Source organism: Lissotriton vulgaris, chromosome 2_1 (genome assembly GCF_964263255.1).
Source record: "Lissotriton vulgaris chromosome 2_1, aLisVul1.2, whole genome shotgun sequence".
NCBI lineage: Eukaryota > Metazoa > Chordata > Amphibia > Caudata > Salamandridae > Lissotriton > Lissotriton vulgaris.
The window spans coordinates 1,680,638,311-1,680,653,211 of NC_141687.1; the positions used below are offsets into that span (position 1 = coordinate 1,680,638,311).

The following is a 14,901-nucleotide window of genomic DNA, read 5'->3' on the forward strand; positions in this document are numbered from 1 at the left end:
ACATATGATCCTGCCGCAAAACAACCCGCAAGCAGATGTCTACCCCACACTTTAAACATTCGTGTTTGTAGCAACAGAAGTGTCTTGCACAGAAACCTTAATTGAACCCCCAACACACCTCTGTTGCTATTGTTTGTCCTTTTCCATACCACCCTATCCCTTGTTGGATGGGATGATATTGGAAAGACCGATAGGTAACTGATAATCAACTGAGTGTATGCGTTGTTGCTGTAGGATGTGTAGGTTACAACCATTTTAACCATAGTTCTCATTCACCCCATGGGATGTCTGTGTGTAAGCTCACCCTCGCTATAAACTCCTCATCATATCTTAACCAAGCATAGCTTCCAAAATGCCTCCATGCTTTTCTTATGTCCACATCTTTATAAATTGCAATGGCCCTTTCTGAGTGTTTTTCAAATAATATACTAGTATATATTAAAAATACAGATGTCCAATTTTCTATATTCATGGCCTTCTAGCCAGCTCCAATTACTCTTCGTTAGGGCCTTCTTTCACCTGAATGTCTCTATGAACTACTTTAAATACAAATTATTGTTTCCATATCTTGTTCTTTGTTTGTCTAACAAATGTGAAACTAGAGTCATGGCAATTTCCCTTATAGGGCAGCCTTTTGTTATGTGGGTTCCTTTCTATATCTGTTTCTTCACTTCTCCCTTCTTCTTTATTTCTATCCTTTGCGTCCTCACCCTGTATTTCTTGATTCTTTTCACTGATGATATTCACTTCCTTATTGGAATTTATATTCCAATTAATTTTTCTTTTTGTCTTCATTTCATTAAACCCATCAATCAAGATCTCTTTGCCTACACCTATAGACCTTTTTTTGAATTACCACAAAGTTATCTTGCAGCTCCAATACCAACCAAGAGTTGTCCCTACCTTTTGTAATTTCTTCTATTTTGCTTGCTCATTTTCTTTCATCTCCCACAGGTTTATTTTTCTCTGTCTCATGTTGTTCTTAGTAAGTATTTAGTCCACTCTAGACTTCTGCAATTCACCAAAAATATTCCTTTCATATGTTAGCTCCGATTATCCTCCTCCTCTGAATTCGAATTACATTCCTTATCTCTCAGTTCTCCTGCTCCCAAATCATCACTGTCAGCCCCGTAGACTAACTCTAAAACATCCTCTTCATCAAACATTCTCCCACCACTTATTCCAGGACACTTATCATCACCCACACCAACATCGTACACTCTCCACTGGTGGGTTGACATAGATTTTGTAATGTCCTTTGTAGAAGGAAAAGCTTCAGGGGACCTTTCTTCTTTTCCAGGCCAAAGTGTTAGAGCTGCAACTGCGCAGTGTGCATCTGCATCCATTTTCTAGCTGCTAATGCCTTTTTGGACCAATCCATACCTCTCAAACCCTTCTGACCTGAAGGCGTTCCGTTACTATTCTTCCCATCTTTTCTATCTTGCCTATAACAGCGATCGTCTTCTTCAACACATACCCATTTACATAGTCTTTTAATTTTAAAAACTCTCTCTTCAACAGAAACTACTCTAGAATTTGTCATGTATTCATCCATTCTATTCATAAGGTGAGATTCATTTTGTGTTTCAACTTCACATTCAATATTATGCTATTTAACTTCACCATTAGCTACTCCTGTCTTTTCTAAACTCATGGTACCTATTGTCATAATTTTATTGCTTAATCTATTTTGTCAAAAATGTTCTTTCCTCCTCCATTTAAACTGATAGGCTACAAATCACAGCATGCCCCAGGCTCCATTAACTCCATATTCATTTCCTCCTTGGTTCTGTTAATGTGTACCCCTTGGTGCTTACTACTCTACTGCACTTACTAGCCCAGCTTGAATTGACTGTGCTTGCTTCCTACATTGGTGCTTGCCTACTTTTGTTTCTGAGGTATATTTAAATCTCATATGACCCCTTGGTTGAGAGTGAGCTGCGACCGCTGCTGCTAGTCTTCCTGAAGCGTTTTTATGTGGCCTAGACACACCCACCCAACCTTGGCCTGGAATTCCAGGCATAAGCAAATCCTCCTCTCATAGTGTGCAAATTGCTTCCCTAACTGCCTGCCCACTGTCCATCACCTTATTTTCAGGTGATTATTTGTATAATATTCTCAAGAGACCATCTGACTTACCACAGCTATGCTGCCGCAAAATATCCCTGCCTGTCTGCATGGAATGGTGCCCAACACTTTAAAAGCTCTGCTTCATAATCACTCTTTCCTCTATGACCGCCCTTCCTCTCCCAGCCTATTGTATGCAGTCACCAGGGTCAGCTGGCAGGGAATGGAGTGGTAGGGCGGGGGAGTAGGGGAGACAAAATAGGAATTTTAAAAATCCACTTACCGTTTGCCGGCCGCTGTCTCTCCTCTTCGCTCCCTTCACACACCGTCTTCTCAACTCGGTAGTAGAAGGAAGCAGGAAGCCCACAGACTCCCTCTCCTAAGCCAATCACAGCACTGCAATGTTGCGTTGTGTTTGGTCTAAGCGCTGTGATTCAGCGCTCAGACGGGGAATGCGCATGAGTGTTTGGCTGGGCCAAGGGGGCTGGCCAAGCCCTCATGTGCACTTAGGGAGTGCAAATCATTGATCTCCCGTACCCTGAGCCGCACCCCACCCTAACCCAGCCCATAGTGAAAAATTAAATGATATTAACCAGGGTGTTACCATTCTTTTTTCCTGCTGCACTGCTCTTGGAGCAATGCGGCGACACTCCTCCCCCTTAGCGGAGGAGCCACCACTGGAAGCCACCCAGTGGGAGACCAGCTGTTGTCTTGCTCCCCCTGGGTCTCACAATCTGAACGTCTGCAGTCCAGGTCCCGCCACCTTGTCCAAGACATTGCTGTACTGCATGGGTCAATAATTTAGATACAGTAATAAAGTCACAAGTTTGCCAAAGTGGAATTGTACAGAGTATAAAATACCTGTGCTTTAAATAAACGGCGGTGGCCTATCATACAGCAATAACAGGTGCGATGTTCTATAGAACACAGTGATGATTATTACATTACAATACTGCAAACTTTCCCACGATAGCAGACTGTGCAAAAAGATCAGATGATGTTAGATGTTACTTATTTCATGGTGAAATGTTTTACAGTAGACACTTTTAGCCCATTATTATTGGAATAAGTAGTCTAAAGAACAAAATGTTCACGGCACACCACTGCAACCTATTTGGAGTTTGGGGGAGTCTTTATTACCAATTAAAATCGTGTTTGCCTTTTTTGCAGCCTTTGCAAATTTGTCACATATATTCGTATTTCATACTAAAATTTGTACTATGCACGAACACAGGAAGGTTCATGAAAATAGATAGATCCTCATTTGAGGGCCCTCTTCATTTCAATGACGCAAGTAACAGCAATTACCAGTCATAGAGCAATGATAGGATTCATGGCAGATCTGTTAATTTCAATTAGAGGTTTGAGTTTCCGGGTGAAACTAAATTACAACATGAGGGATTACTGGGGTAATGGGGAACAGAAATACAGATTTCCCACTAATTGCTCATTTTTTTTATTGGAACCTTAAGATTCCACCTGAAATAATAGTTAATTTGCCACCCAGTATTTTTGGGTACCCTCAATATTGGTAATTCCTGAAAGCCAGGAGTATAATGTGGGACACGGGGAAATAAGTCCTTATTGTTCCTCTCCGCAATAACATTGTAAATAGAAAAGCTCCACCAAACAGGCAAAGACAAAGGTTTGCTTGTATTTTCCAGGATGGCTGAATTAAATTGGAGCAAAAAGTATCTTTCTGTGTGGTGAAATGTTTGTCACAAAACTGCAGGAAATCGTTGCACTGGTGAAGGTAAAAAGAGAAACTTCAAAACTTTACTATGGGCAAAAATCACAAAGCTTAACTGGAGAAAAAATAGTTTGCACACCTCTACTTGAAGTGTGACTGGCAGTGCCCGCTGATCCAAATTCTCCAACACCCCTTTGGAACTTCTGTACTTGAGCCAGTTACATGGCCATGGCCCTGGGAACCCTAATGCCTAGATGCTTCGAGGCGCTGAGCTGTTTCTTGCTTGTTAGGTCCTTCATCCACATATGCAGATTCCCCAGAGAGGAGCTACACTAGTTCTGTAGGAAACCACTATAGGCACCAAAAGCAGCTTGCAAAAATTGCATTAAATTACCACAGTCCCGGTACAAGGTAAGAACTCCATGCATGATGCAGAGGGATTGGGAGATATATCACGTAAGATGACTATACAGGAATCTAGAGCCGAAATCAGGTAAGATCGCTATTAATGGAGAGATACTGAGAAAGAACACCAACAGAATACAGAGTTGATTAAGGGGAGATATCAGGCGAGACCATAATACTTCGGGAGGCTCAAAAGAGATATTAGGTTTGATTACTGTTGGGATTAGAAGGTCTCCAGCTTGATGTACACTTGTGTCCCTGCTTTTCATGACCGTACTGCGTACCTGCAAAGTTTTTAAAAATAAATTGGTCATGACACATGCTAATCCCATGTGCATGCATTAAACTAGGCCTGATCTTTTGACAAGGATAAGTTCTGGAGAAGATTCTTGTTGCGGGTCTCATGCCTGTAGTGCAGTTGTGGTAGTGGAGCATGGTGGTGGTAGTGCACCAATGTTCGTGAGTTACAGTGACAGGCTTGTACCTGTAAGACATGAATGTAAGCTTACAGACTCGTTCATATACAGTTTCACTGCTCAAGGTGAACCTCAATTCCTGAAGGTAAACTCCCAGGCATTGTATGTGAGCAGGTGTGCTAGATGTGCCACCCATGAGTGAAACAGGCCAGAAACCCACATCCTGGAAAATAGATCAAGATGGAGTAGAGTTTGCTTTCTCAAGACAGCATATGTGTATGTGTGGCATCTCCAAGATGGAAGGGAAAGCACCAGACACTGTGGTGAGGAAAGAGCAGATAGGCTTTCCTTGTACCCTGCCTGATACACTGGGCTGTAAATGACTCTGACTACAGCTGCTATTAGGCAGATGCCTGGGGTTACAGAAGGAGGCCTGCAGTATCTGTTGTTATGGAAAGGAACTCATTAAATGAGCAGCAATGACACCTCGCGGTGTATGAGGACAGACAAACACAATTTTTGAATGTCCAGCACTCCTACCAATAGTACAAATAGTGTTATTAGGGACACAGTAACGTAATGTAAGTGACTACAACTTTAGGGTAGCTATAACTGTGTGTATACACATTTTTTATAGCCTGCATAAGTGTATACGGCCACTCACATAGTGATTAGAATTGTCTTGTATTTGCCTGAGACCAGTATGTGATCAAGGTGAGATTCAGTCTGGTGGAAAAGAATTATGCATTCTATTTGATCAACAGATCCCTGAACTCTGTGATATATTATTATATTCCTGTATATCTCGTACTTAAAAGGCTTACCTGCCCCAAATCAACTACCAACTAGTGATACAAATGGTTGGATAGCAAATCTAGTGTAAATAAGTCTTAAACTTTTGCTATGGAAATGCACTTCTTAAACATATGCAGGTGCTCTAGTTGGCCTTGATACATTTGCTTTATTTAGAATTCCAAGTGCACCTCCAAGCATTTAGGCATGACTAGGGCACGAGCTATAAGGCACCTGCTTCCAGAGCCTCTACTTCAGTTTGCTCCTGACCTACTGTTGATTGTAGTGTGCAAACCACTCTTTTTATGCTGAATATGTTTTCCTTAATGAAGTTGGCATTTTTTTAAGTATTATGATCTGCTAAGTAAACATTTTATGACTGATGAAAACTCATGCTAAGCATGACATCACACACATTTTCAACGAGTGAATGGTACATTTGAATCTGGAGACACCAGCCATTGCTGTAAGGTTTATTTAGTGGAAGAAAGCAAGAGTATGCTTTTAGAACAACAGTGCACATATTCTGTGTAGATCAAGCAAAAATAAAATAATATACAATAAAGTTGTTGTTTTTATGCCAAGGAGGTATTGAAGTGCTCCTCGCTGTACACAGTCCAAAGGGTGACATAGAAAGAAGCAGCCATGCATCAACACTCAGCAGGCGTGCGTGGTCACGCACACACACACACACACACCCACACCCACACACACACACAGACACACTCTCTCTCTCGCTCACTTAAGGGCACAACTAGGAAAAGATCAACCAATCCCCTGATCATGCGCAGATCCTTTAATGAATATTGATTTTCCAATAGGTTTGGTGAATGTTCTAGAGTCAATGGCCAGTGACAGATTTTTAAGAAAGTTTGAGGCGAGGACTAGAGCCTGGACATGCGAAAGGTCAAAGGTTGATTGAAGGTTCCCGAGAGAGGTTACTGAAAGTGCTCCCGCCATCCAATAGCAAAGTTTGTCTTTGGTCAGCTACAAGTTTCCAGAGGTTGATCCGGGGGTCTTGTCTGCACAGTAAATCGGTGGTCACTGATGGAGTTTCTGTACCAGCAGTGAGAGCATCAGGAAGTTCACCATCCAGATCCATGAAAAGCCTTAAATCCAAAAATCAATAGATTAATTGATTAATCAGCTTCATTCATACATATACCACACACCATCTCTCTTAGGACTGCACATATGATATAGTTGCAGCTCCCGCTGAAGCATATTTAGCACAGAGGTAGGTGGTTGACAACAAACATTATGGAAGCGAGACTTTGCTCAGTTTACACATTTCAAATCTTTACAAATATGTGTCTACCTGCTAAAACAGTTTTTTGCACAAGAATGTCAGACTAAATTAGGGTATTTTTGATGCATCATATCCATTTAAACATCACAATATTTGGTAAGTTTAAAAAAACGTAATGGATTTTGTGGAAGTAAAACAATGTGTTAGGCCCTACGTTTACTGTCAAAGGGCACTGATCTGGAATCAAACCCTTCTTTAGCGCTGTTGATTCTTCCTTCCGCGCCTTCTTAGTAGTTAATAACCAGAAGCTCATGGGACGTTTAAGAGACTAGCTGAAACTTATAAGAGCTATCTGTTACGTGAACCCTTTTAACCACACTCTCCATAGGTAGCCCTCAATTGCCAGTGGGGATTTTTCTACAAGGCTTTTGGTGACATTGATAATTCTGCTCTCTTTACCTATTGAATACACCTCTGTGTTCTTGTCATCAAAGAAGTTTCTTCCTTTCGAACACCGGCAACCCCAAACCAATATATACAGCATCGACATTTCTTTGACCATCTACCACTGGAAGTAAATTTCAACCCACAAAAGCAGGCTCTTCAAAGGATGACGCTTTGTCTCAATTCATTGTACATATCTTTCATATCAATGATGTACAAACAAAAACTTAACTCAAGTCTATCTCTTCCTGGTTCCATATCTACTTTCTTATCGCCTACACCAGCTAATCCCTCCTTCTTTACATCAGCAATTCCCTCCTTCCATAGCATTTTAGAAATTAAGAGCATTTGGAATCATGATTCTTTCTTTACCAGAATTGTGCCAAAAGACCAAGGGAGGCTACAGAACTTCAATGACCACTAAATGATTGGCAGTGGGTTCCACATCACTAAAAATCTAAAAAGGGCACTTCAACCTGAATTATAGTTTGTGCAGAATGGTGTCACCTGGTCGGCTGCTTGTTCCCTGATCACAACGGTCATGGTTATCCAGCACTTAATTTGTAAAAGAAGGAGTGCCGGTGCCCATAGCTCTGCTCAGAAGCCTGTGGCGGGTGAAATTATATGTCCGTATGCTGAATATGACAGCTGTGTAGTCTTGCTCTTTAATCCACTACCAGACACTTGCCGACCCTTTATCTCACTCTTGCAAACTCCTGTTTCTCCCTTTATAAAGTGTTTCTGTCTTTTTCTTCCTCTACCTTTCCACTTTGTTTGATTTCCCTCTCTTTCTCTCCTTAAATGTCTGATGCAGAATATAATTGCCATTCTGCAAAAAATGAGTGCTGGTTACATACACCGGCAACCACTGGCTCAAATTAAGCATTGCTGCACCCAGATTTCAGGAGAATAGGAACACTGGGCCCAGTGTTGCTGGTGGAAAAATCCTTCCAGTTGAAACTCCCATGCAGATCAAGTAGTGACTGTGGACCCTTGTGCAGCCCAACCACAGCCCATCCCCTTCTAAGCCATGTGGAGAGCACAGAAGGCTCCCCACTGCCAGCCAACAGCCTGCCATGCCCCCTGAAGCCTCCCACCACCCATTCCTCCGACCCCACATAGTCCTCCTGAGCCTATTTGCCACCTTCTCATAGAAAGAGTGGAATTAGCCTGTATACATTGGATAAGCTGCATACAGAAAAGGACCTGGTAACTCTGGGTCTGCATGTTACTCCCCATCTTGGGGATGATATCTCGTAATTGCATGTGCAGGGTTGCAATACCCCTCTTGAGTCTGTGTTCTTTATTCTGTAATTTTGGCACCCCTGCACCACCCAACTTAAAACAAGCACATTGGCGTCAAGATATGTCACCGATAGCACACACGAATAACTGTTGGCAGTTATTGTGTCTCAGGCGACGGCTGCATCTTGTGGCTTTGCTCCCTTACTGACTGTTCTACACCAATAGATCAATGGAAGACCAATGTGGGCACTGACACTCCACTGAGGCCATGACTTTTCACTGACAGCCCCAATTTTTCATCATAGTGGTGGGCATAAGCCCTCATCCACAGCTCCGAATTTGGCAGTCTGAACCATGATACCTTACCGTCTGATCAATGAAAGTCAATAGGAAACATGACCGTCCTTGAACCCTGGAGGCACAGGTTCGAATCCCAGCCTCAGTGCTTGGTTCCACATCGTGGGATTCTGGGCAGATCACTTAATATCCCTGTGCCTAAAATTCTAACTGTAATATGTGAAATGTATTTTTGTAATCCCCACTTGATGTAGAGCATCTTGTAGATCGGCTTCCAACCCCCCGTGTAAGGTACATCGCTCCCTCGGTTACTAGCTACTTTCATGCTATATAAATACTGAATATTAACTACATACACAGCAACTGACTACCCAGAAGATGGCGAATGGTGGCCTGGTGACCTCATTGGGAAGCCAAAGGGGGTGGAGAAGTGGCTGTGATATTTCACTACCTGCCAAATGGATAGCCAGTAGGTGCCTGATAAACCATAGAGAACCCATCAGATGGGCAAGAGGGGTCATGGCCCCTCAACAACAGGTGAAACGTGTCAGCCATCTTTGTATGGTGACAGCAGATGGGACTGCAAGTGTGCTCTCTGCTGTGTTTCTTGTCTTCAGACTCCTGTGGAGTTTCAATAGTGGGTATGAAATGCAGCTGAAAGATAGGCTTACAGAACATGAAAAGTGTGAGACATAAAATCATACTCACGGTCGCAAGCCCCAGCGGAGAAATAAGCCGTTTCTAGAAGGAAAAAAACAATATCTCATCACTGACATGGCATGTGGTTTCATGTGTAATCTTCATATTCCGAGAAGGCGCATGAAGATTTTTTCTCTGCAAGTCATTTCTCTTTTTTATCTAACTTGTCTATCCTTACATAGGTCTGGCCAGGAGGAACCCTTGTGGTCTGGGAAGGGTGAGAGGAGGGTATGAAAGAGTAAAGCAGAGCTAGCCCCACCCTCCAGCTGAACAGCAGACACCTCCCCTCTCCAGAGGAGTGGCCAAACTGGGAAGTAGCATCAGATCTGCCAACATTTTTCAAACCATTCCCACACTGCAGGAGGCCTGGACTATTGTGGGCCAAGTCGGCTTTGATGGTTGGATCATGGGAGCTAATGGAGCTCTGAAAACAGCACTCAAGCCTCCAGTCCACAGGGAACAAAAACAAAATATTAAAACAGCTAGTCTAGCCCTGTTCATGGGATGTGTTTTATTAAAGCACCTACCTGTTTTTACAGCACAGTGCTCTATGCAATATAAATACCATGTGATAATAGTACCCTGCCTAATGGTGCTCCAATTTCTTTACCTCAGCAGGATGAACAGTGAGCTGTGATTTAAACTTGTGGCTTGCAGATCATACCAGATGTCAGCAGTGAGTGCTTCACATGCTGACCCATCTTGCTAATATTACAACATTGCTGCCTTACTTCATAGATAAGTAGACACCACGGGGCATATTACCAACAAGTAGCGATATTTATCGCTAAATAGTCTTAGCGATGATTCTTTTATCGCTGCCTATCGCTGGTTATGGTAGCAGAGAAAACATGCTATTCGCAACGTTTTTCTCCATTGTGCTAAAATATCCAGCGATAGCCACGAAATGCGTGAATATCACTGAGAATACAGCGATATTCACGCATTAGCGACAAAATGCTCTTAGCCATGTTATCCACCTCCCATCGGATAACATGGCTAAGAACTGGTCTGAGAAGGCGTTGTTTTTTGGCGATAGCGGGAAGATTTCCATCGCTACGCCTGCCTTGCTAATTCGCGATAGCGACTGCTTTCAGTCGCTAACAGGTTGGTTACGCCCCCTTTGCATGCCATTAGCGATAAATATCGCTGACATGCAAAGCGAGCCCCAAACCGCTCGTTATCGCCTAAAAGCTGTAGTTAACATCAGTTAGCGACAGCTTGCTAATAGAGCGATAGAATTATCACCGCTTAGCGGCCGAAAACGGCCACTAAACCGGCGATATTTGCCTATCGCCGCCCTTGGTAATATGCCCCCACATTTTAAGTCCTACGCTTTTACCACGATAACTTAGTGTGTTCTGAGAGTAGTTGTCAAGTGTTGCTTTCAATTAATGAATTTCAATGATGCACCTCGTGGTAATGATTTCCAGCATAAAAAATCGTAGGACTGGAGACATGGTATCCAACGACATGGAGCGAGGTGGTAACCCCACTAACAGAGAGAGTTTCAGCCTGGCCTATCTGTCATAAAAACAATCATGAAAATCATGTTTTATAAAGGTCAATTAATGTTAGTTTTTAAGGCCAGACTTTCCTTCACATTTTTGAAGAAGCATTCAGTAAAATAAAAATATTGTGTGTTCTATTTAGACATAGAATTTGTTCTTCAGCTTACCCAAATGCTATGAGGGGAGGATACGGTCCCTTCCAAAAGTTATCTTTCTTATGATGTGTTTTCTGTACATTGCTTTACCATTATTTTCCCTTAACGTCCCCACCCCCTCTCGATATGAAACAGCAGCAGAAGAGTTCATGCGATTATGACTCAGGCATGTTTCTGTCAGGAAGAAACATACATCAGTTTTGTCAATTTTACACTGTATTTTTTATCCCTTATAAGTAAAATTCTAATCTTCCTTGTGGCAAAATAGTTATGGACTGTGTTCTGTGTTGTATGGTGTAAGGGAAACTTTTGTTTTACCTAAGCTGTAAAAAGAGTTCCGGACAGAATTTGCTTTTCGCATTTGTCTGCATTCCCTATTGAACTGTTATTTTGCACACCTTCATAGCTCCCCAGACTTAGTTTAATTGGAGTGCTTAAAATGCAGCCCATGGTAAATTATACACCTGCTTTTAAGAAATAGAGTTTAGAAACTATTTAGTATGCTTTTTAATTTAAGGCTGTGTTTGGGTGTAGACTTTGTGGTTTTTAAACTTCCAACATATAAGGAGCACAAATAGTAGCTAAATTTTGTAGGTGCTATTTGTTGACGGGCTTCCTTTTCACCCTCCTTTGCCTTCTCTGTCTGACTGCCCTCCCCCACTCAGCCTGACATCAGTACCCCCAAACGCTGGATTGAAATTGGCATTTATTCAAATTCCATGGGTGCTTTTTCAGCCATGGCAGCCCTTTTTCTGTTGGTGCTGAGTCATAGTAATCCAATGGGAGAAGGTAACCTAAGTAATTTGTTGGATATGGAGGAAGTAGGCGTTTTGAGTGACGTTGAATAGGATGGAGGGGGGTCGCAAGATTTAGGTCTCTTAACTTGGAATATAAACGGGCTAGGCAATGAGCAAAAACGTGAGTACATAAAGGAAGTTATAAATAAAGTGGACATTGCCTGCCTGCAAGAGACCTGGTTATGCAACAATACCCCTACATTTGACGGATACGCCCAGATACAGCAGCCAGCCATAAAGAAAAATCATGGACGGCCCTCGGGGGGGCTGCTGACTTTGATATCAACAAAAGTTATGAGAGATATTGAAATGTTGAATACAAAATGCAAATGGGTACAAGCATGCAGAATTGAACTTATGAAGGTGGAACAGAAATATAAAATGATGATTTTAATGAATGTATACATGCAGTGGGATAACGGGGAGGAGTATGAAAGGGAAATGAAGTGTTTTAAAGAGGATATAGACAGTACTCTAGAAAAATATCCCGCAGAGACAATAATAATAATGGGGGATTTTAACCATAAACTAAATCCAAAAAAAGCAGACCTATGGAATAGGGAACAGTTAGAGGTGTATGGAATAAACCCGGCTAAGTTCCCAGTTGGGGAAATCTCGAAACAAGATCTTGGTTTAGTACACACCCTAGGAGGTAGGGGCTTTCATTGCGTAAATGGGAGAATAGAGACAGACTCCCCAGCAGGAAAGACATTCATCCAAGGGCAACAGAATTGCCCAATTGATTATATATTCTTGCAGGCCTGGAATTTCAGCCAGATCAGGGATTTTAGGTTAGAACAAAAAGAAGTGAGTGATCACAAACTCCTGTATATAACAATAGCAGGGGGAAGGGAACTACAGAGAGAAAGGGTGATCACCCAGGAGGTCGAGTATCCCAAACGGGTGACGACACGTCTTACCGAGGAATATATGGAAAAATTGAAGGCCATGCAAATAAAAATAGTACCGGAAAATTGTGAGAATAAAAAATTGGAATGGTTCATAGGGAAATTAGAAGAGGTGGTCCAATGCCTAAAGATAAAACTAAAAGGGAACCAACTCACAATGGTTAAACAAACAAATCGATGCAAAGGGTTTTCTGTGGTGTGCCAAAATAAGAAAAAGGAGATACGTGCAATACAAAGAAGACAAAAAAAGAACTTTACATTAGAGAGACAGGACCAGCTAGTCAAGCTGAAAAAAGAATTCAATATAATGGTAACCAATGCAAAAAGGGTATATAAAGAAAAATGCTGGTTAGAATTATTAGAAGCCATAGAGAATAAAAATCTAAGGCAATTTTGGAGATTAGTAAAGTCTGTAGCGGGAACATCAGATGGAGAATTGAACTGTGTGGTGAGTGAGGCTGCAGGGGAAGGGTACATAAGGGATCTGTACGGGGTAAGGACTCCTAGAGAGGAGGTGGAGTCTAAAGTATGGCAAGAAATCTCAGATGACCTATTACTTCAATTCAATGAAGATTATGTTGAGCTCACAATAAGAGAACTCAAGTTAACTCGGGCAGCAGGTCCGGACAATCTTCCTGCTATAATTTTGAAATCTGAGGTAAAATGGTGGGCAATATTTCTTGCCAAGATGTTCCAGGTAGTCCTAAAAGAAGGGGTAATGCCACCAACCTGGAAGGGGGCCATAATTAGGCCAATTCACAAGAAAGGGAGCAAAGAAGAGCCACAAAACTACCGGCTAATCAATCTGCTAGATATAGGCGAGAAAGTGTTCTCTAAAATTGTGCTGAAACAATTGAATGCATGGGTAGATGAGTTTCAAATAATACCCACAGAACAGGGTGGATTTAGAGCAGGCCACTCTACAATAGACCACGGATTTGAGCTATGGGCGATGGCGATGAAGTCGACGGAACAGAACGGCAAGTTATGCTGCTGTTTTGTCGACTTCAGAGCAGCCTTTGATTCGGTGGATCGGGCCTGCTTATGGGAGTTATTAGAGAGGCTGAAGATTCCCAATGATCTACTCACTATAATAAAAGAACTCCACAGAGAAAACTGGGGGCAAGTAATTAAGGATAAGGTGGGTTCTTTAACACCAAAAATACCCATAGCTAATGGATTAAGACAAGGCTGTGTGTTGGCCCCACAGCTCTTTTCGATCTTCCTGTCAGATCTTCCAGCACATCTAGAGGTGGAGGGCAGTGCCAGTCCTAAAATGGATGGCAATAAAATACCCTGCCTATTGTACGCAGACGATCTGGTGATAGTAGACCAGACCGAGAGGGGCCTCCAAAGGAAGCTTAACGCCTTCAATACATACTGTGCCAGTAAATTCTTAACAATCAATTTAGATAAAACTAAAACCCTATGCTTCGGGAAAAAGATAAGCAAATTTACTTGGTATATAGGTGATCTCAAACTGGAGACAGTTAATGAATATCGATATCTGGGTTTGTGGTTCGATAGAGCTTTAAATTGGAACTCCCACCTGGATACCCAAAAAGCTAAGGCACTCTCTTCCATATGTGGTCTAAAAAGGTTTAATGGGGTATATGGAGAGATGTCACACCGACCTATGCTGAGAGCTTTCGAAGCAATGATACCTTCTCAAGTTTTATATGGCGTTGAGATCCTTTATTTGAGCGGTAAGGGATCCTGGGACGTGATAGAGGGGAATTGCTTAAAAAGACTCTTATCCCTTCCTCAATCTTCGATGATACAAGCCATCAGGATAGAAATAGCCACAAAATCCTGGAAAATACAAACCCAGATGGCTGTGATTAGATTCTGGAAGAGATTGGAAGACCCCGAAAGCCAAAAAGTAGCATATTGGTGTCGCAATGAAATACTGAGAAGCGAGCTAAAATGGGCAAAAATCTGTAGGGACAAACTGAAAGGAATCTGCAACTCATTAGAGATCGATTGGGACCAGGAAACGCTTCAGGTCCTTAGTACCAAAGGGGAGCTGAAGCAAAGGGGGAAGGAAGTTTCTAAAGCGATTGATATAGGCTATCTAACAAATAAAAAATCAGTGGCGCATATGCTAAATGCTTGGCCCAACGAAAATTGGTTCCCCTACCTTGATAGACTACCTAACCGCGGGCTCAGGCAAGAGATCCTGAGGTGTCGAATTGGGATTAACCCGTGGATAATAAACAAAGAGCT

At 42.1% G+C, this 14,901-nt stretch overlaps 1 protein-coding gene across 1 annotated transcript in view; it reads right to left on the bottom strand.

Annotated features, from left to right (window-relative positions):
- Window positions 1–6,127: 6,127 nt before the first annotated feature.
- LOC147733086 (uromodulin-like) overlaps window positions 6,128–14,901 on the bottom strand; it is a 113,290-nt gene continuing 104,516 nt past the window's right edge. Inside the window, exons 9-10 of the mRNA XM_086958924.1 lie at window positions 9,314–9,346; window positions 6,128–6,479 (exon numbers count right to left, since the gene is read on the bottom strand). Coding sequence (XP_086815050.1) covers window positions 6,412–6,479; window positions 9,314–9,346 — 101 coding nt within the window. The 3' untranslated portion in view covers window positions 6,128–6,411. The remainder of the gene's footprint in view (window positions 6,480–9,313; window positions 9,347–14,901) is intronic.